Source organism: Hippopotamus amphibius, chromosome 10, assembly GCF_030028045.1.
Source record: "Hippopotamus amphibius kiboko isolate mHipAmp2 chromosome 10, mHipAmp2.hap2, whole genome shotgun sequence".
NCBI lineage: Eukaryota > Metazoa > Chordata > Mammalia > Artiodactyla > Hippopotamidae > Hippopotamus > Hippopotamus amphibius.
The window spans coordinates 107,213,409-107,236,613 of NC_080195.1; the positions used below are offsets into that span (position 1 = coordinate 107,213,409).

Sequence of the window (23,205 nt, forward strand, 5' to 3'; positions counted from 1 at the left end):
AGCGGATAGTTTAGGCTGCTCAATGTGGAGTGATTTGTTACTGGGCAAAAGGTAACTGGGACGTGACTTAACGATGCTTCTAAACTGGTGAAAACTGAGTGGGTGGAAAGATGGCCAAGGTGAGAGGTACGGAGAGGGTTAAAGCAGTTCCAAGGGGGCGGGGGAGACTGCAGGTGACAGGGGGGCTCCATGTGGCCAGCTCTTCTCTTTGGTGCGTGCATTTCCCCCTTTGGAGTCACTCTAAGAAATGGAATACGCTCAGTTATTCAAGCACGTAAACCACCAGGGTATAGCAAACCAGACTGCATTATTAAGCTGGCTTTCCAGAACAAGGTGTTCCTTTGTTGTAATAATTCCTTGTGAGAATTTTACAGGGAAATAAGCTTTTCATCTCTACGTAAAAGCTTCAGTTGGTATCAGGCCATATTATTAAATAAGGATTAAAAATAGCCCTGGAGTTTTTAAAGCATAATTCACATAGGAGGATGAAGAGCACGTTTCATTTTGTTCGTCCGTGTACTTCTTATGAGTTGAGTCCACCCACTGTGACAATGAACTTGAACATGGACAAAACTAAGTCTTTGGCCTGAATTTAAAGCTAAGAGCAGTTGGGGTCCGTGGTTAAGCTAATTGGGTCAAGGACGGTCACCCACCTAATCCACCTAGTAAGACACTGATTGTCACGACAGTTGAAAGGAGTAAATACTATACCTACTTGGGAATTTAGGGTTCATAGCCTTGTCAGAAAGTTCAGATCTCTTTCAAAATTTTAAGATCTCAAATATATTCCTTGGGATCTAGGTGCAGTGAGGAATGATATGGTCCCTAAGTTCTAGGGTTACGGAGGCGTGAGAGGCATGTTTGAAGATAGAGCGTAATCCCCTTTGTGGCCCGGACCAAGGACCCTAAGAAACACACTCCACGGTAAAATACAGACTGGTGAGCAAAGCTTGCTCCTCCACTGGGGACAGGTGGCCTGAGCCATTGGTGGTTGGGTGTGCAGACAAAACCGATCTAGAAAATGCTTTCAATTTTGCAGGCGTTTATTTCTTTAAGAAAGAAAACTCAATTTTTCTTTTCTAAAGTAGGCCTGGCTGCACTTAGGATACGTTTTTCCTTTACAAGAAGTGTGATGCATAATGTTTTTGTCACGGGATGTGTGAGTGTAATCACAGTAGATGATACCAACAAAGACGTGAAAATAAGGACCACCGGGGGCTGGGGGGCGGGGTGGTGATTCTTATTCTGCAAGGAGCCTTGTTTCTGCCCCTGGGTTCTGTGGGTTGTTGCTGCCCTGGCTGGCTCTTTTGTTGCTCCACTAGAGGGCAGAAGAGGGACGAGAAGGGACGGACGTCCAGCTGGGTGGTTTCCTGTCCAGTTAGCCTCCCCTCTGCCTCGCAGAGAAGTTAGAGACACCGAGAAGACCTACACGTGGTCTGCACTGTACTGTAGCCATGGTGGTGATACACTGGCCTTTTACCTGCACGCAGCCCAGGACCGCCCTTCCTGCTGACCTTGGCAGAATAATGGGTGGTGATATGAGAGTCCAGCGGCGTGGTCCAACTTTCTCTTCACCTGCCCGCCGACCCTCATCCCTCCCAGCCGCAGGGTGGTCTGCTCCCCTGCACCACTCCACCTGGCTGCATCCTGCCCTAACCAAGAGGTGGGGATAAGACCAGTGGGGACTTTGCTGGCACAAACTCTACAGGAAGAAGGGAGAAGATGATGCTGAGCTGAGAAAAGCTTGGGCAGAGGGTGCCGGGAGAAAGGTTATTGGTGTGTCTCATGACTGTGGGTATCCTTCAGTCTCTAAGGGAAACTCGCAGGTAGGAATTCCAGAGTTCCAGCAGGGGCATTAAATTCCGACGCCTGCCATATCAGAATCTCCCCAAAGAAGCTTTCCTGCATTCCTTGCCCCTAACAGAATTTGCTAAATTAGTAAAGAATTTAGTACATTAGAAACTGTCCCGTTTCTACTGGTTTTTCCTCATGTCATCTCTGCTACCCACTTAAAGGGTTTACATACATTTAGAACACTTTACCTTTCATAGGACATTCCTTCCCCAACTTTGCGATTGATTGGGCATTGTTCCTTTAGTCCTTGGCAAAGAAATTCACCTTCTGTTGAATATTGTTTCCGTGAGAAAGTCAGTGAACACATCAGTTCAACTCCATCATCTTTCCTAGGAATGTGGGCCACTTATTAAGCATGTCTTTCCCCTAAAAGGTAGCAGTGGGTGATGTTTAAGTAACAGAATTCCTTTTTAATCTGCAGTCCAGATTTTCAGAACTATACCTTATTCTGGCAAATTCGGTGAATTAGCTTTTCAAGGTTTGTAGAGTATGACTTACTAAGTTCTTCCCGCATCAGTAGTGGAATAAAAATGGAACGAGCTAAAAATCCCCTGAAATTATTAAATCGGTTCACAGACAATAATTATGGGAAGTGAGTTTATAGCTTTAAATTCTATCCACTGTTTGTGCGATTTCGGAACGTTCTCAACACAATGGGTTCCCCAAACTGGGTCAGGAATGGAGTAAAGCCCGGGAATTCTGAAGCTGACTCTTCTCTGGGGGTGGGGTCTCTCCTCCTGCCACATTGTCACCGTCCCGTCCACCTTGAGGATGTGTTGACACGTCAGACACTGAGTGTTTCTGTTCACAGTGTGGCGGAGTGCTGACCCTCAGTGTGTTTGGGGGGGTAGTAGTGATTGATTGATTGACTCATGCATTCATCGATTCAGCAAACATTCTCAAGCATTCTTTATTTTTTTAAAATATTTATTTATTTATTTGGTTGTGCTGGGTCTTAGTTGTGGCAGGTGGGCTCCTTAGTTGTGGCTCAAGGGCTCCTTAGTTGTGGCATGCATGTGGGATCTAGTTCCCTGACCAGGGATCAAACAGAGGCTCCCTGCATTGGGAGCATGGAGTCTCAACCACTGTGCCACCAGGGAAGTCCCCTCTAGCATTCTTAAGGACCCCAAATTCCATAAAAGAAAATCTATTATTTTTGCACAATTTTGTCTTTCAGAACAAGGTTTTGTTTCCTGGTTTGGGGCACCCAATGTTTTGTGCCGTTTTTACCCTCGTGCCGAATGAGACGGTGTCAAACCAAGCCCCCTCAGCTTCCTCTTCTCCTGGTGTCGTTGGAGGGTCTCTATGACCAGGGTCTCACAGATCATTATCAGTGAGTGTGGATTGGGACAGAGCCAGGGTCCAGGGAACCAGAGCAGGTCTGGTTTACGTGGTGCCTGAGGGTGGGCTGCACAAGCGTGGCACGTAGCCCACCTAGGATACCTAAGACCTAATCAATCCTCCCCCGGCCCTTTAAATCCCCTCGATTCTCTTATTTTCATATCTGCGTGGATGCCTTCATTTTGGCCACAAATAAACGAGAACCCTCACAGGATCCTCACATTCTGTTTTCTTCCTGAAATACACAGAGCATGTCTTTTCCTATTTAGTTAATTGCCCATAGGCACCCCAGTGTACAATATTTTCAAGTTATTCTATACAGAAAGTGATATTTTGTTGCTTTATCTCTGAATCCCAGTTTTCCAAGCCTTACTTTGCTTTGCCCCTGAACACAAACTTGAAATAAGGCACTTCTGTTAAGTTACTGGCCTTGCCCAGATTGGATTTAGGATAATAAGTGAACACCTTTAGAAAACAATAGCCTCTCCTCCTGTGGTGTCGGTGTGCCTGTCTCCATGAGCAGATGAAGGGATCCACTGGATTTCCTGGGCCATAGTAAGATTTGCAGCAAGTTAGGGACACCAGTTTCCTGGCCACTTATCGTAACTGTCGTTTCTGAAAACAGGAGCCTTTGAAAGGTTTGTGAACTACTCTGGTCCAGAGGGCTGGTCTCAGGCCCACTGGCTTTTTGTTTGGTTTTGTTTTTTTTAAACATGTTCTTTTTTTGTAAAATTAATTGATTAATTTTTGGCTGCATTGGGTCTTCATTGCTGTGCATGGACTTTCTCTAGTTGCGGCAAGTGGGGGCTACTCTTTGTTGCGGTGCTCGGGCTTCTCATTGCGGTGGCTTCTCTTGTTGTGGAATCACTGGCTCTAGGTGCGTGCGGGCTTCAGTAGTTGTGGCCTGTGGGCTCAGTAGTTGTGGCACACAGGCTTAGCTGCTCCACATCGTGTGGGATCTTCCCAGACCAGGGATCAAACCTGAGTCCCCTGAATTGGCAAGCGGATTTCCAACCACTGCACCACCAGTGAAGTCCCCCACTGTCTTTTTTTGACCTCATCAGTCAGGGTTAGGGAATCTTGAAGCAGGCTAGCACCCCCACCAACATTTTCTCTTCCAGGGGTGAGAATGGGGAGAGAGTTACAATATTCGCCAAAAAAAGCTGTGGCACAGGAAAGACTTATGTATAATAAAGCCAGGACATTAACCTTGGCCTTGGTCAGCCGGTTAGATGTTTCTCCTAGTTTTGAACTTGGCTGATCCCCTTTGATTTGAGGCCACAGACCTTCCCTGTTGCGTGGGTGAAGCCAGGCCAGAGAATATAGTCATATAACTACCAGTGAGAAATGGGGGGAGGTAAAGCTTCCAGATAATTCTGTAATGTCTGATGTCTTCTAAAATCTCTCTGTTCAAATTGCTAACATCTGCAAGGTGGTACTGAGTGTCTCCGCTCTCTGGCAAAGAACTTTCAAGTTCAGCAAGTTAATTATCCATGACCTAGGAACCCCGGACCTTGTAAGAATTCTCAGATTACAAGGAAATATAAAATGAAATCTAATTGTTAAAATGGGAGTAGTTACCCTGTTGAGCATAGTTCCAGTACAATTTTGTGATTTTCCTAAACTCCATACGTTTTGGGGCGGCGGGGAGGGATTCTGACTCTGATTTTCCTGCTTTTGAAGCATAAAGCCAACTTTTCCTATTTTATACACAATGTGATTTTATGTACCCCTGGTTGATTCTTTTGTCTCTTTTCACTGATGCAAGATGACAGGCTGATTAGAAACCAAACTTGTGAGGCCTGAGGTTTCTGGTTAGTAATGTAGGCTTACCTTCAACTGTCAGTCGGCAGGAGGAAAGGGAGCAGCAGGGAAAATTAGCAAGTTGATGTAGCTTCGGTTTCTTTTTTTCTTTTTTTGGGGGTACACCAGGTTCAATCATCTGTTTTTATACACATATTCCCGTATTCCCTCCCTTCCTTGACTCCCCCCACCTCGAGTCCCCCCCACCCTCCCCGCCCCAGTCCTCTAAGGCATCTTCCATCCTTGAGTTGGGCTCCCTTTGTTATACAACAACTTCCCACTGACTATTTTACACTTGGTAGTATATATATGTCTGTGCTACTCTCTCGCTTCGTCTCCGTCACCCCCCGCCCCCTCCCATACCTCGAGTTCTCCAGTCCATTCTCTGTATCTGCATCCTTGTTCTTGTCACTGAGTTCATCAGTACCATTTTTAGATTCCGTATATGTGAGTTAGCATACAATATTTGTCCTTCTCTTTCTGACTTACTTCACTCTGTATGACAGATTGTAGTTCTATCCACCTCATTACATATAGCTCCATCTCATCCCTTTTTATAGCTGAGTAATATTCCATTGTATATATATGCCACATCTTCTGTATCCATTCATTTGTTGATGGGCATTTCGGTTGCTTCCATGTCCTGGCTATTGTAAATAGTGCTGCAATAAACATGATGGTACAAGTTTCTTTTGGGATTATGGTTTTCTTTGGGTATATGCCCAGGAGTGGGATTACTGGATCATATGGTAGTTCTATTTGTAGTTTTTTAAGGAACCTCCAAATAGTTTTCCATAGTGGCTGTACCAACTTACAGTCCCACCAACAGTGCAGGAGAGTTCCCTTTTCTCCACACCCTCTCCAACATTTGTGGTTTCCAGACTTTGTGATGATGGCCATTCTTATTGGTGTGAGGTGATACCTCATTGTGGCTTTGACTTGCATTTCTCTGATGATGAGTGATGTTGAGCATCTTTTCATGTGTGTGTTGGCCATCTGTATGTCTTCTTTGGAGAAATGTCTATTTAGGTCTTCTGCCCATTTGTGGATTGGGTTATTTGCTTTTTTGGTATTAAGCTGCATGAGCTGCTTGTATATTTTGGAGGTTAATCCTTTGTCCGTTGTTTCATAGGCAATTATTTTTTCCCATTCTGAGGGTTGCCTTTTAGTCTTGTTTATGGTTTCTTTTGCTGTGCAAAAACTTTTAAGTTTCATGAGGTCCCATTTGTTTATTCTTGATTTTATTTCCATGATTCTAGGAGGTGGGTCAAAAAGGATGTTGCTTTGATGTATGTCATAGAGTGTTCTGCCTATGTTTTCCTCTAGGAGTTTTATAGTGTCTGGCCTTACATGGAGGTCTTTAATCCATTTGGAGTTTATTTTTGTGTATGGTGTTAGGAAGTGTTCTAATTTCATTCTTTTACATGTTGCTGTCCAGTTTTCCCAGCACCACTTATTGAAGAGGCTGTCTTTTTTCCATTGTATACTCGTGCCTCCTTTGTCAAAGATAAGGTGTAGCTTCGGTTTCTTAAACATGAAGGTGTAGGTCTGAATGGAATAAAGTTGCATTTAAATTAAAAAATACCTTCCCACTATGCTAGTGATCTGGTATCGCCCCTTGTATGTTACATAATTGCCCCTCTCCTTTCCAAGGAGTTTTGTTAGTGCTGGAAGCTGTTGATTTATTTGTTTGCTATTCTTGTTGAAGTTGCAAAAAATTTTTAGGGATAATCCCATTATTTCATTAAACAAGACAACGGCAGGAGAAACTGATTACCTAATTGACTAGACATGTCTATTGATCCTTTAAAATGAAGCAAAGATTTTCAGTGATACATCATCCATGAGATCTACTACAAACTTTAATCTAGAAAACCAAATCTATTTAGTACCCTATGTTACTTTTCGGTGTACCGGGTGATTTAATTAATTTTTTAAAATTGAAGTATAATTGACATACACCATTATATTAGTGTCAGGTGTACATAATGATTTGATATTTATATATATAGCAAAATGATCACCACAATGTGTAGTTAATGTCCATCACCACACATGGTTACAAAATTTTTTCTTTCTTGTGATGAGAACTTTTAAGATCTACTCTCTTAGCAACTTTCAAGTATGCAGTATGGTGTTATTAATTATAGTCACCATGCTGTACATTACATCTCCATGACTTATTTACTTTATAATTGGAAACATACACCTTTTGGCCCCCTTAACACATTTCCCCTCCATCCCCACCTCTGGCAGCCATCAATCTGTACTCTGTATCTATAAGCTTGTTTGTTTGCTTGTTTTGCTTTTTTTTTTTAAATTCTACATATAAATAAGATTATATGGTCTTTGTCTTTCTCTGTCCGACTTATTTCACTTAATATAATGCCCTCAAAATCCATCCATCTTGTCACTAATGGCAAGATTTCAATCTTTTTAAATAGCTGAATAATATTCCATTGTGTGTGTGTATGTGTGTGTGTATGTTTGTGTGTGTGTATATGTGTGTGTATGTATATGTGTGTGTATGTGTGTGTGTATATGTGTGTATATGTGTGTGTGTGTATGTGTGTGTATGTGCATGTGTGTATATATGTGTGTATGTATATGTGTGTATATGTGTGTATGTGCATGCATGTATATGTGTGTTTATGTGCATGTATGTGTGTATGTGTGTGTATATATGTGTGTATGTGTGTGTATGTATATGTGTGTGTATGTGCATTGTGTGTATGTATGTGTGTATGTGTGTATATGTGTGTGTATGTGTGTATATATGCTTGCATGTATGTGTGTGTGTGTGTATGTGTGTGTATGTATATGTGTGTATATATGTTTGTGTATGTATATGTGTGTGTATGTTTGTGTGTATATATATGTGTTCATGTATATGTGTGTGTATGTGTGTGTGTGTGTGTGTATATCTGTGTGTGTATGTGTGTATATGTATGTGTGTGTATGCATGTATATGTGTGTGTATGTATATCTGTGTATGTGTATGTGTGTGTGTGTATGCACATCTTCTTTATTCATTCATCTTCTGGTGGACACTTAGCTTGTTTCCATGTCTTGGCTATTGTAAATAGTGCTGCAATGAACATGGGGATGCACATATCTTTTTGAGTTGGTGTTTTCATTATTTTTAATTTTTTGAGGCTGCACCAATTTACATTCCCACCAACAGTGCTCTAGGGTTCCTTTTTCTCTACATCCTCTGCAACACTTGTTATTTTTTTGTCTTTTTTTTTTAAATTTATTTATTTGGCTGTGCCAGGTCTTAGTTGCGGCATGCAGGATCTTTTAGCTGCGGCATGAGAACTCTTAGTTGTGGCATGTGGGATCTAGTTCCCTGACCAGAGATTGAACCTAGGCCCCCTGCATTGGGAGCGTGGAGTCTTAGCCACTGGACCACCAGTGAAGTCCCTTTTTTGTATTTTTGATAATAGCTATTCTAAAACAGGTGTGAGGTGGTATCTCATTGTGGTTTTGATTTGCATTTCTCTGATGATGAATGATGTTGAGCATCTTTTCATGTGCCTGTGGCAATCTACATGTGTTCTTTGGAAAAATGTCTGTTCAGAGCCTCTGCTCATTTTAAAATCAGATTTTTTTTTCTTTTTGCTGTTGAGTTGTACAGATTCTTTATATATTTTGGATATTAGTCCCTTATCAGATATATGATTTGCAAATATTTTCTGACATTCAGTAAATTGCCTTTCCATTTTGGTGATGGTTTCCTTTGCTGTGCAGAAGCTTTTTAGTTTTATGTAGTCCCACTTGTTTACTTTTGCTTTTGTTGTCTTTTCTTTTGGTGTCAAATCCAAAGATATTGTCAAGACTGATGTAAGGAGCTTTTTGCATATGTTTTCTTCTAGGAGTGTTGTGGTTTCAAGTCTTGCATTCAAGTCTTTAATCAATTTTGAGTGAATTTTTGTGTATAATATAACATAGTAGTCCAGTTTCATTCTTTTGTTTGTTGCTGTCAGTTTTCTTAACACCATTTATTGAAGAGACTGTCCTTTCCCCGTTGTATATTCTTGGCTCCTCTGTTGTAAATTAATTGACTATACCTGCGTGGGTTTATTTCTGGGCTCTCTATACTGTTCCACTGATCTATGTGTCTGGTTTTATGCCAGTACCATACTATTTTGATTACTATACTTTGTAATGTAGTTTGAAATCAGGAAGTGTGAGTTTTCAGCCTTGGTCTTCTTTCTCAAGATTTCTTTGATTATCGATGTGTTTGGGATTTAATTTTATGTTTTGAATATCTTTGATAGCTATAGTGACCAGCTGTAGTAATTAATATAGCTTCTTAAAAGTGTCTTGAACCTTTTGGAATGAGATTAACAAGCTTACCTTTACCAAAGGAACTTTAATGGCTTTGCCACTTCATCAAACACCTGTAAGAAGATGTAGAAAGTGTTGCCAAAATGGACCCTTTCATGCTGTGTATGAGGAAATAGACAGACAGTGTTAGCTTGTGGGAAAGTTAAAGGTTTCTGGGACTGGTGTCCTCCCTTGAGTTGGCTCTGGGGAAAACACGAGGCACCACTTCTTAACAGACAGTGGCTTTTTTCTAGACAATTCTCTGACATTCAGGCTTTCATGGAAGGCTGGTGTGGTGATTTTTAGACCAGTGGATTCTTCCAGAACTCACATATCATATCACACAGGTGATCCCTGCTTTCTACCTGAAAAGTTAATCACAAAGCCATGTTTCAATGTTAAATGGAAAGCATTCTAAAATTCGCATTGTCATAAGAATTCCCTCAATAACCTTTAAGATATTTCTGATTAACTGACTAGTTGCAGTTTGAACAAAAAATATTATAAATTTCCCAGTTGCCTCCCTCCCTGGCCCCAATCCATACAACTTTCATAAGTTGGTTGTTGAAACCAACGTGAGTGTCTTTAAGGCACTAGAATTCCATCTTTGTAAACAGATGGTTTCAGACCTTTGGCCTCCTTAAAACTATGAACATTACAAAGAAAAATAGAGAGGAAGTATTTTTTTTATTTTTCAGGAAGCTACATGTTTCTAAAGAATTTTGCAAAAGCTAGAGAATTCTGAACAAACTGAATCTGAATACTTTTAGAGAAAATCAGAGTTTCTTTTTCATGGTCTGCTCTGCCCAGCATATGGGGTGACCCTACTGTCCCACCCACCCACGCTTCCTCCCTCCTCTCCCCATGGTTCCTCAGTGAGAGTCCAGGAATAATTTACAAATCTTCAATTGTTATTTTCCTGTCATGAGCAAAGTGTGCACATCAGCTGCTGATCTCAAATCGAGATGCATTAGTGAAGGCATCACTGTTCGGGTCGTGTTTTGGACTGGGTTATTGCAGTGCCAAGGACAGGAAGACAGTGGCCTCTTTGGGTAGTTTTCCCAGGGGGGTCTCAAGGGGAGTGCGTATGGAGACCAAGGCGCTCTAGTCTTTCCAGGACTTTGCTGGTGTTAAAACTGACAGTCCTGGGTAGCAGGAAACCCGAGTCCCAGGCAAATTGGGACGGTTTAACCTTGTACAGGGCCTAAAAACTAACTTGTGACATCTTCCACCAGACCCTAATGAGGGATGGGTGTGTTTAAAGGGAAGGTGATAAGCCGGACAGTGCGTCTCTAGACCACTAGGGGGCGCCAACAAACTCTTGGAGGCCTTCCATGCCTGACACTGTAGAGTGCCTTTGAGCAGGCAGGTTCTAAAAATCGTAGTAAGTAACCAAGATTAAAAAGAGCAAAAGGTCTCGGTGGACCCCTCATCTTCTTGAGAGGATGATCTGTGACTGTGCCTTGTTAGATTTTTGGCCAGATGGATCCTCAGATCGGTTTTACCAAATTAAACAATTGGGGGGAAAACGTAGTCCACTGAGTCAAGTAGAAGGCTCTGTTCAGGACGTGTCCTCCAGACTCTGTGGCCCCGTAGGTGACGTGAAGCAATGAACAGGACTCCCCATAACTCAGGTTAAATTGTAATTCGGAAGTCCACACAGAGGAGCTGTGGTCTTGGCTTGGCTATTGGTGGGCTCAGTACAGAGCTTCTTCAGATGACAACCTTGCAAGTCCCTGGCAGATGAGGAGAGGCTCATGTAGGAAGTTTCTAGAAATAGGCTAAGTGCTGTCTGCTTCAGGGTTTGTCCTTCTGCGTGGCTGATGTGTGGTTGATCCACTGAATCGTCCTAGGAAGAGGTTCAGGATTCCCATATGGAATCATCAGCTGTATTAGTTTCCGATTGCTGCTGTAACAAATTACCACACACTTGATGGCTTAAACCAACTCACACTTATTATTTGACAGCTCCATTGGTCAGAAGTCTGATGCAGGTCTCACTGGGCTAAAACTAAGGCACCAGTGGTCCTCCATTTCCTTCTGCGGGCTCTAGGAGAGAATTGTCGTCACCTTTTCCAGCTTCTACAGGGCACCTGCATAACTTGGCTCCTGGCCCCCTTTCTCCATCTTCAAAGCCAGCAACGTTCATCTCTGATCATTGTTCCCTAGTCAAATCTTCCCCGACCACAGTTGGGAAAGGTTCTCACTTTTGAGGATGCATGTGATCAAATTGGGCCCACGTGACAACCCAGGATAAACTCCCCATCTCAAATCCATAACCTTGATCACATTTGCGAAGTCCTTTTTTTGCCATTAAGGTAACATATTCATAGGTTCTGAGTATTAGGATGTGGGCATCTTTGAGGGGCCATCATTCTGCCTACTGCACTGGCAAATAGACTTTGAGCTTTTTCTCTCACATTCTGCCATTGTCCCCCCAGGCCATGGCTAGAATGAGTTGCTGTCAAGCGTAGACCTACTTGGAAAGTCAGCTGGTGGTTATTTTCTTGGCTGCTTCTGAGATCGCCCACCCGTCCTTAACCAATGCCTCCTCGGACTCTGAAATGAGAAGGGCAAGTCCAAAAAGTCATTTTTCTACAGCAGGCAGTGGTCCGGCTTTGTGCTCAGCACTCTCTGGTGTTTTTATTGAAAGCTATTTATGGCCAAGATTAGGCATTTGGTTCTACCTGCCCTAAAAATCCCAGACCCAAACTCTTTTGGCCACGTGACATCGGACAGGCTACATGGGCTGCGATGAACTGGATGAGAGTCAACGCGACGGGATCTTTCAAGGAGCACGCTGGCTCTGCCCACCCTGCTGGAAGAAGAGGTGGGCTTTCTGCGCAGCTTTGCAAGACTCCCCAGTCTTTTCGAGGTGGATGCCAGCCCAGGATGGCTATGTGTGTCCAGGGATGGGGAGATCTGTTGTTAATCCGGCAGAAGGACTGTTTACCTCCAAGTGTGGGGCTAGGGGATGCAATGACAAGTTCATTGTCATCTTGACTTCTCTCCCAAGTTTCCTAGAGAGGGAACAGAATATGTAGCACACAGCCAGAGGCTCCCTCCACGCCCCCAACTTGGCCACCAAAGTTGTCCTCCCAGGACTGTCAACTGTCCCAACCACTCTTTGTCATTTACACTTTTCACTTGTTTCTGCTGTGTGTGTTATTATTATGGATGATAAAAATTGCCTCCAGGTCACCTTACTGAAAGGAGGTGGGGTAAAGCAAACAAGCAGGCGACCCAGCTAGTTCCCTTTATGCTGAGGAGGGGCCCTGCTGGAGTTGGAGCTGGAGTCTCTCCATTTGGATGTGGACCAGCATCCAGAGTGGGATGAAGAGGATGGACTCTAGCTGATTCCTAGGCTCAAATCCTGCGGTGTGACCTTGCACAGGTTACTCTAACCTTTCTGTATCTTAGTTTTCTCATCTACAAAATGAGATGGTAGTAATACCTACATCTAATAGGGTTGCTGTCAGGATTTATTGAGTTCATATAAGTAGAGTGTTTAGAACTATGACCTGCAAAGAGTAAAGGCTATGTAAGCGATAGCTGCCGCCATCGTCATCCTCATCATCATCTCACAATGTAGCCGTTTCGCTTATAACGACAGATCTGGAATCTGGGAACTTCTTAAGGCCTTGGGTGAACTATTCTGAGACAATGCGTCTACTTAGCCGTCTTCTTTTTGAGAATGAGAGGTGGGAGCTGAATTCCAAGCTGACACTTACTAATCGCACTGATCTTTCCAGCCCTAAATTCCCCGGAAGGGGCGTACGCTCACGTCTGCCAGGGTTTCTTCCAGCTGCTGACCTAGGGGCTGCCTGGAAGGTGCTCCTGTTTGACTGGGACCGAAGTTCTTGTTCTTCTTTTTGATCCAAAGGGTAATATGGAGGATCAGAGAAGAATCGTGGCCCTTGTTGAGAGCCATTGAAGGATTTAAGGATGAGCAGGTGGTGGTTTCCTGCCCATTTGTGCAGTACCCTTTGGTCTGGAGTGTCTGTCACACCCAGACAGGGGCTATTCTGGGGTGGGTTTGCCACTTGAATTGCATCACCGATTTTTAAAAATGTTTCATTATTTTATTTCTAGGATCTCAGTGATACTCTGCCCTTGTCCCTCTCTTCGTGCTTCTGATGGTTATCATTGTTAATCTTAAGAAATCACTATGCAAGTATATATATATCCACATGACAGTTTTTAAAAATCTCAGCTCTTTATTGAGATACTCAAATAAGGTAGGTAACCTTATAAGGGAAAAAAAAAAAAAAAAAAACAGAAACAAACCCCAAATCAAGCAAGAATACCAAAAAGAATTCAAGGTTTTCATCCACTAACTTAAGAGGAGGGTGACGGCACTTAGTCTTACCTTTTGCTGGTGTCCAGTCTCTCCGGCCCCCCTCAGTTTTCTGAAGCAAGCGCCACTAGAGGGAAACAGGAAGTTGACACATATTAATACGTCAGAGTGTGGAAAGGTGAGTCTCAGCATCCCCATGTGGATGAGTTCTAATTTCCTTTGCAGGTTGCTTATTTTCTCAGTTACCTGACTCTTCAGAGGCTAAACCTAAGCATGTAGAAGATCTTGGCTGAAATGATGCTGAAGAACTCTTCCAGTGGCTCTGGTTTAACCTGGGCTGGTACCCAGCATCTAAAATATCCATGATGAAGGGCAGTTTCCTTATTGATCTGTTAATTTAATTTAAATTTGTTTTAAGTTTTTATTTTTATTTATTTTTTAAATTTTTAATTGAGGTATAATTGACATACATTATATTAGCTTTAGGCATACAACATAATGATTCAATATTTGTGTATATTTTGAAATGATCACCCCAATAAGTGTAGTTAACATCCATCACCACACATAGTTACAACATTATTTTCTTTCTTGCAGTGAGAAGTTTTAGGATCTACTCTCTTAGCATCTTTCAGATATTGGATACAGTATTATTAACTATAGTCGTGGTGCTATTCATTACATGGCCGTGATTTATTTATTTTACAAATGCAAGTTTGTATCTTTTGACCCCCTTCATCCATTCCACCTCCCCTTGCCCCCCCCCCCCCCCACCGGCAACAACCAGTCTGTTCTCTGTAACTGTGAGCTTGGTTTTGTTTTAGATCGCGCATGTAAATGAGATCATATGGTATTTGTCTTTTTCTGTTCTCACTCAAATGCCCTCAGAGTCTATCCTTCTTGTCACTAATGGCAAGATTTCAGTTTTCTTTCTAGCTTAATTACATTCCATTGTATATACATGTACCACATTTTCTTTCCATTCATCTATCAGTGGACAATTGGCTGTTTCCCTATCCTGACTATTATAGATAATGCTGTGATGAATGTGGGGGTGCATATATCTTTCCGAGTTAGTGTTTTTGTGTCTGTCACACCCAGAGATGGGCAGTTCCGAGGTACAGTTGCTACCTGAACTGTACCACCGATTTTAACTGCTTCTCTTTCCCGAAGGTGGCCTGACAGTCGGGAGGGGCGATGCCGTTTCTGTATTAGCCAGCTCTGCACAACTGGGGGAGTTTTCCAGGCTTGCCTTAAATTCCTGCCTCCTTTCCCCACTCCCGTAGGCCTCAGCCTCTGATCATCTGTTCTCCCTCCTGGGGAGCTGATAGTCCCATCTCCTCAGCATTCAAGAGATCAGCCACCTAATCTGATCAGTTGGTTACATTCATCTGTGCTGATGTTCTTCTAATTAAGGAGGAGCAAAGAGCAAAAAAAGACATGAGCAAACCCATGTCTAGGTTACTAGGAGGGCGTTGCTAATGTTTTTGACCCTCTCAAAAAATAAAGCCCTCATCTGGGTGGACAGTAGGGTGACCAGCCATCCCAGCTTGCCTGAGACTTACGGAGGGGACGAAGGATTTCCGATTTTAAAAATCACAGTCCCGGGCAAACCATGAATTGGGAGATTGGGATTGCCATATATACGTTGCTAATAAGAAAAAAAAATCAAATTGTACACTTTAAATGTATGAAGCTTATTGTATGTCAATTATATCTCAATAAAAGTTCTAAAAAATAAATAAATAAAAATCACAGTCCCTGGCAAACCAGGTCACCCAGCTATTGTCCTTTTGGGTGGGTGAAGAAAGGAGCCCCAGGACAGGCAGGCTGGGGAGAGGAGGATGGGGCCAGTGAGGCTGGGCTTGCTGATATCATCCCCTGTCTTTAAAGGAACTCCCCGTAATAAGGAAATTCCTAGAACTTTTGAGGACAGTGACCATTGGCTCCACAAGGTGAGTTTTCCTGGAGTGACTTCCGTGGGCCTGGCTGTGCGCGGTGGACGCTGCCAGGGGAGCAGGAAGAAAATGAACACGTCACGGGCACTGCCAGGGACCAGACAGTTAATCACCCGTTCTACAGAGGCTGATGTGGTCCTCCCCGAAGGAGTGGAAACAACAGGAAATAGTCAGGAAGCAGTTGGGTGCTAAACCAGAGCTGACTATTGTCAGTGGACTTCAGAAAAGGCAAAAAGAAATGCTGATCAGAGAGTTATAGAAAAGGACACAGAGCTGGAAGAACTCACTGATCTGACTTGAGTAGGAGCGAGGTGGTAGCAGGGTGGACAAAGGGGATTTCAGGAAGGTGACATGGGATATTGAAGGACAGCACTTAAGGGGAGTAACTGCTTGACTGGCCAGTGTTTATTAGATGGTGGAGAGGGGAGGAGGGGGAGGGGGAAGGCAGAGGAGGGAAGGAAGGAGTCAGGGAGGAAGGGAAGGAGGAGGCCAGGAGAGGGGAGGAAGGAAGGAGGGTGTAACAGATTATTGAATGTTGCTGCGTGTCAGGCATCGTTCTGTGTGTTCTCTGCATAATGTCTAATTCATTCTCACCCAACATGGAGTGGCAGGTACAATTAACCATATGTTGTAAATGAGCAAAGAGCTGTGCAGGAAGGTTAGGTACGCTGCCCTGGTCCCGCTGCTTGAGAGCAAGGTAGTTGGAATTTGCACTTGAGTAACATTCCAGCAGAAGGAGCTAAGACAGTGGCATCTCATCTGGGTTAATCTTGTCCAGGATGTGGGGAAGATCAGAGGGGCTAGACATGCCAGGAAGAGAGACCCAGCAGGAGGCTGCTGCAGGCATCTGGGTGGGAGGCTTGGAGACCCGGGCAAGAGGGATTTCAAAGGAGGAACGCTGTGCTGGGGTCCCAGTGAAGTTCAGGAAAAGGGTGGGAGAGTCTGGTTTCCATCTTGAGGACCTGGAAAGAAGCTGGGACCATGAACGGGATGCAGTTTACAAGAACTCGAGTGATCTTTATTCATCTAATCCTGTTTGGGTCTTTGGGCAGGTTATTTATTAGTTTCTCTGAGCCTCCGTTTCTTCATCTGTAAAATGGAAGTTGAAATAGGACATCTGACAGGAGTTGGAAAGGATTGAATCCCATCATGTGCATAGTTTGGAAGGATACTTGAAATCAGAGTACGTCTTCAAGGAGTGTTCGTTTTTAAAAATCACCCTCAAAATTGCTGATTTGGGAGGATGTTTTCTTCAAAAACATTCTCGTTCAACAAGGACGAGACGGGCTGGTGTGTTTCTCCCTGACTTGGTAACGTAGCCTTTCTCCACGTGGACCTGCAGTTCCAGAGTGAGATGTGGTTGCGTTCTTCTCTCACTGCACGGAACTCACTCTCCCCCAGGTGATCATGGACAAAAGACAGGCCTTTGAAGTCTCTTGGAGACAATGCGGTCCAGGGGAATGGGTATGGGGCCAGAGAGAGCCGGTGTGAACTTGGGCCTCCCTACTTACTAATCGAGTGGCCTTGGGCAATTAATTTGTTCTCCCTGAGCCTCAGTTTCTCCATTTAAAAAATAGGTGAGGCCATTTCTTGAGAAGTAAGCGGTTTCCCTGGGCTTGTCAGCCCTGCCATCGGCCAGGTGCCCCCAGCTTTCCAGATGCTCTTTCCTCTAGACTTTTCCCCAAGAGGTTGGTGTAACTCCCAGACACGAATGCCAGGCCAGGGACCTGCCGTTTTGCCTCCTGGCTGAAGATCTGTTTGCTTTTGCAATTAAGAAAATAACTTCAGTTGTTAAGTTTCACTTGGAATAGATATGGGAGGCGTTAGGTTTTGGGGGGAAAAAAATCAGTGCTTCATTAAGGCCTTTACAGTTTGGCATGAAGATCAACTAATTGAGCCTTGTTAAAAAGTACCCCAAGTTCCATCATTGTCTGTTCTGGGGTGTGCAGGTTTGGAAGACTAATGATAATTATGGTAATAACAGTAATAACTGCCTTTATTGGGTGCCCGGGAGACTCAAGTGTATCTCACAGAAATCCTGCGAGGCAGAGTGATTTTTATCCCTTTATTATTTTATTTTATTTTATTTTATTTTATTTTATTTTATTTTATTTTATTTTATTTTATTATTTTATTTTTTTCAGATCTTTGAGTATAATTGCTTTACACTGTTGTGCCGGTTCTGCTGTATGATAAAGTGTATCCCCATTTTTTAAATGGAGAAAGTGAGGCTAGGGAGGACAATTGCCCGAGGCCACTCAATTAGTTAAGCAGTGGGGCTCAAGGTCACTCCAGCTCTCCCTGGCCCCGCACCCACTCCCCTGGACCATGTTGCCTCCTAGAGACCTCATGTTGCTCAAAGTGGAAACTTCAACGTGTCTGGCAAATGGGAAGCATTATACAGTTTTTTAAACTTACATATTATTCAAAATCAGGTTAATTTAAATGTTGCATTTTAAGTCAAACTGCGAGTCCAAGAGGCTTGGGGAAGACTTCGCTGCCCATGATTTGGGCCCTCTGTGCTTTCTCAGCCGCCCCCCCACCCCCTTCCCTCTCTCCTCTCCCCTCCTCTCTGCTCCCCTCCTCTCCCCTCCCCTCCTCTCCCCTCCTCTCCCCTCCTCTCCCCTCCCCTCTTCTCCCCTCCCCTCCTCTCCTCTCCCCTCCTCTCTCTTCTCCCCTCCTCTCCTCTCCTTCTCCATCTCCTCTCCTCTTCTGCCCTCTCCTCCCCTCCCCTCCCCTCCCCTCTCCTCTCTTCTCTTCTTTTCCATCTCCTCCCCTCCCCTCCTCTCCCCTCCCCTCCTCTCCCCTCCCCTCCTCTCCCCTCCCCTCCCCTCCTCTCCTCTCCCCTCCTCTCTCCTCTCCCCTCCCCTCCTCTCCTCTCCCCTCCTCTCCTCTCCCCTCCTCTCCTCTCCCCTCCTCTCCTCTCCCCTCCTCTCCTCTCCCCTCCTCTCCTCTCCCCTCCCCTCCTCTCCCCTCCCCTCTTCTCCCCTCCCCTCCTCTCCTCTCCCCTCCTCTCTTTTCTCCCCTCCTCTCCTCTCCTTCTCCATCTCCTCTCCTCTTCTGCCCTCTCCTCCCCTCCCCTCCCCTCCCCTCTCCTCTCTTCTCTTCTTTTCCATCTCCTCCCCTCCTCTCCCCTCCCCTCCTCTCCTCTCCCCTCCTCTCTCCTCTCCCCTCCTCTCCTCTCCCCTCCTCTCCTCTCCCCTCCTCTCCTCTCCCCTCCTCTCTCTTCTCCCCTCCTCTCCTCTCCCCTCCTCTCCTCTCCCCTCCTCTCTCTTCTCCCCTCCTCTCCCCTCCCCTCCTCTCCCCTCCCCTCCTCTCCCCTCCCCTCTTCTCCCCTCCCCTCCTCTCCTCTCCCCTCCTCTCTCTTCTCCCCTCCTCTCCTCTCCTTCTCCATCTCCTCTCCTCTTCTGCCCTCTCCTCCCCTCCCCTCCCCTCCCCTCTCCTCTCCTCTCTTCTTTTCCATCTCCTCCCCTCCCCTCCTCTCCTCTCGTCTTCTTCTCCATCTCCTTCTCCCCTCCCCTCCCCCTCCCCCTGCCTCTAGCCCACCTTCTCTTCTGTTCCCTCCAGTTGGATGTCACTCTCCTTGGGTGATCTCTTCGTAGTGAGAAGTTGTGAGCTTCTAAAAGGGAAAAGTTCATGGATGTCGGCCCAGAAAAGAAAGAGGAGGGACGGCCTGGGAGGCACTTTTGAAAGTGGACCAGGCTCCAGGCGCATGGGAGCCGTGGGACTCAGGTCCTCAGTCATACTCGGAGTGTTTACTGTGTGTCAGGAGCACTGCCAGGGCCCGCAGGAGCTGCCTAGATGAAGGAAGATGGGTCCTCGACTTCAGACCCATGTCCAGGGTTAGGGAGATCCTGGCTGTCCCACCTGCTTCCACGTGGGAACAAGAAAAGACCAAGGAGGATGTCCCCCCCCTGTCCCACAGGCCATGTGCAGACGCTGCACCCACATTTCTCTTTACAAGTACCAGCTAGTCCAGTGCCCTGAGCTCACAGAGTTCCCCCACTTGTCCTCCTGGGGTAGAGTTTATAGCACACACGTTCCATGAGAGGTGCTGGTCCAACCCTGGCATCATCTGTAAAGTGGTGTGTGCCCAGGAAGGACAGCCTCCGTGGACCGGGAGGGCTGACGGCTCGGCTTGGAGGAGGGATCTTGGTGCTTGGCCATGCAGGGCAGGTTTGATCGCCAGGCCCCAAAGCACAGGGGGCCGTGGTGCTTCCTGCAAAGGACCAGGGAGGAATTCAGGGAAACGTGTAGGTGGCGCTTGGCGGCAGGCGTCGGCTCCCATCTGGTCGGCTGCAGCTGTTTCTCTCTGGCTGTGCTGTGTCCAGCCTTCCGCTGGGCCAGCTGCCAACAGAGGAGAGTCCTGGCTGGCCCTTTTGACCACAGTGTTCTTCTTGGGGGAGAACTGACTCTGGTGGCTGCCCGTGGCCTCCCACATCCACTGTCTTCTGACTCTCGCCTCCTCAGATCGGCTACTGTTTCCATTCAGCCTCAAGTCCCTCCAGAACGTTGGAAACACACAGCCCATCACTGCTCACTGATTTTCTCTGGGTCCCTAGGATGGAGCCGAACAAGTTAGCTGTTTGTCCCCAGATCCCTCCTGCTTTTCTGCAGGGACAGGAACACTTACCCACACACAGGATGCACAGCCTCCCTCCTTGGTTGAAAGCCAGTTCTCAGAAAGGGGACAATTAGAAAATTTCCAATTTATTGCCTCTTCCTTTATCTTCCCTCCACCTCCACCCCCCCGCCCACCACCAAATTGTTTTTTCACAACATTTACATAGAGTAGGGAAAAATGCTTTCTTCAAAGAATGCGTTTACCGGTTAGGCCCTCATGGAATTTTCTAGAAAGAAGGTAGACACAAGAAGATGGGGAATCGAGTGGTGGGTGCATGACCTGTTCTGGTGGGAAGATCAGGGTGGGATGCTCTGAAGCCAAGAAGAATATCTCGAGGGGGTCATCACCCCTTTGTCAAGCCTGGTGTGTGTGTGGGGGGTCCCTCAAAGGCAGTGGTGAGTAGGAGTCATTTTAGTGGAATGTGGGGGTGGGTGGTGCCCCTTACGTGTCACTCCAGCCCAGCACTGGAAAGGTTATTTGCCAGAAGCCAAAAACACTGCGAGGAAATTTAAAAAGATGTTCCCCACAAATTCTAAATGTAGTAAGTGTGCAAAGAGTAGGTGGGAGAGGCTGTGATCTGGAGAGGACCTGCTGACCTTTGTAGGGATATTTGGACCTTTGCACCTCAGGCTGTGGTGGGGGCAGGGGAGGTGTGGAGGAGGTGGGCACAGGCCAGGACCCGGCAGAATTACCAATGTTCTCAAACGCCGCAGCTGGGCCCGGTGGTGAGGCACCAATGCTTGTCTTTTGAGAATGGCCGTTGTAGGCGCTCAAAAATGTTGCATTTGAAAGACAGACCTACAAATCTGGGTTATCCAAGCGCCTGGGTCTTCACTGGAAACAAAAGACACTCTGATCTCTCAAACGGCCTCATTTGATTTTTATCAGAAATGTATACATACAAAAACTTCCCCGTAGGCTGAGAACTCTGCTGAGAAATCTTAGCCCAGAGTGTAATTAGCCTGAGAGAATTATCAGCATCGGAAAATAAAACTTCAGGAGATAAAACGTCCCCATTATGGCAGCGGTGTTAGTTATGCACCCCTAATGTCTTCTGTGTTTATCCCATCATCTTGTCTGGTAATGACCGTGACCGGAGCGATGCTCTCCCAGGGTTGGCCAATAATGGGTGGTGGAGCTGGTGGAGCTTTGCCTTTATTTTTGCTGGCACATCCAAGCAGTGAAGCACATTAAAGTAATAAAATTAGGCAGCAAGGCGTCCTAGTCACTCCCACCATGTTCCCGTAACCCCCTCATTTACAACAGACCGAGACAGAAAAAAAAATTTTTTAGAGCAATTTAAGATGAGGCAACGCTGATATGTAAATCCTGCTTTATGGGCAGTCGTGGCAGCTGGCTGATTCATCTGAAATGCTTAACAGCCTTCAGCCCGGCGGCCGCGCTGGCTTGGAACAATTCTGTTTGAAGGCCACATGGGGGTGAATGCACACTGTCTTCTGGGCTCTGGGCGCTGTGGCCGTGTAGACCATTGTCCCACCTTCCTGGCACCCTGTTAAGTCCCAGTTGTAGTTCTGGGAAGGAGCCGGTTAAGAAGGTTGCTTTTTATTTTAATTAATTAATTTTTTAAAATTAATTTTTATTGGAGTACAGTTGCTTTACAGTGTTGTGTTAGTTTCTACTGTACAGCAAAGTGAATCAGCTATACGTATACGTATATCCCCTCTTCTTTGGAGTCCCTTCCCATTTAGGTCACCACAGAGCCCTGAGTAGAGTTCCCTGTGCTCTACAGTAGGGTCTCATTAGTTCCCTATTTTATGCGTAGTGTCACTAGTGGATATATGTCCATCCCAGTCTCCCAGTTCATCCCACGCCTCCTTTCTTCTGATTGCTGTGCTTATGTTTGTTCTTCTCTACGTCTGTGTCTCAGTTTCGGCTTTGCGCACTGAAGTTCCTCTGTATCATTTTTTCTAAATTCCACGTATAAGTGATGTTAGATAGTATATATATTTGTGTTTCTCTTTCTGACTTACTTCACTCTGTATGACAGTCTCTAAGTCTGTCCACGTCTCTGCAACGGGCATAATTTTGTTCAAGAAGGTTGAGTTTTGATGAAGCTGGGTCACACAGGCCATTTGTATATTTTAAAATATGAGTTGCTCCTACCTCCCTTTTTATTTCTCCTAAAGAAGTAGCTGTCAGGATTCAGGAAAAGGTGAGAACAATTTCAAGGGAAAACAGTGGCTTGAGTTGGAGAACAGGAAAGAGACAGGGTGAGGCTGAGAGACCCATGCAGGGTAGTTATTCTGCAGATACCGTGGTCCCAGGCACAGGGGTCTTGGTCAAGGTGAGTTTCATCAAGATGCCCAGCGATGGCAAAGAACGCCCAGGCTCCGAGGGGATCTTGCCTCATTCAGAATAAGCTGTAACAGGATTCCCAAGGTTAGAGACACAAGGGAGAAGGAGAAAAACAGTTGGTCCACTCTGCAGAACTTCTCTCAGACTTTGCTGAGCTTAGTGTAACTACTATAAAAATAAGAGGTTTAAAGGCTGCGGAACAAGTCAGGACTGGCCAAAATATGTGCCTTTGTGTCCCTGCCCTTTCATCTCCCCCCTTGCCCCCTTTATTTGGCGTGACGCTGCCCAAACTTGCAGTGGGGAAGAAAGCACCGTGATTTAGGAGTCACATAAAGGTCCCAGCAGCTCAGCCCTGCGCTGATTCTTGCTCCAGGACTGAACGAGGAAGAGACCGGGCAGCCTTCAGAATGGCCACAAGGCTCTGGGACCCCAAGACAGGGAGTGGCTTCGGGTGGCCAGGGGGCCATCTGCAGGGCAGTTGCTATGACTACCTGGAAGCTTGGGTCCTAACTATGCACCTTCCCCACCCCTCAAGCTCCAGCAACTTCGTGGACTCCAGCTGGGGGAATTCTCAGCCCCTCCCTCTACTAGGTGGACCTGCATATAGATGCTGGAGCAGGGAAGGGAGAGCCGGAGGGGTTGGAGGGGGTGATGCAAGTGCCCAGAGTTTAGGGGTTGCTGAG

At 45.5% G+C, this 23,205-nt stretch overlaps 1 protein-coding gene across 1 annotated transcript in view; it reads left to right on the top strand.

Moving 5' to 3' along the window:
* CLIC6 (chloride intracellular channel 6) overlaps positions 1-23,205 on the top strand; it is a 48,151-nt gene that overhangs the window by 12,464 nt on the left and 12,482 nt on the right. The window contains 2 exon segments of the mRNA XM_057696443.1: positions 12,722-12,738; positions 19,519-19,555. Coding sequence (XP_057552426.1) covers positions 12,722-12,738; positions 19,519-19,555 — 54 coding nt within the window.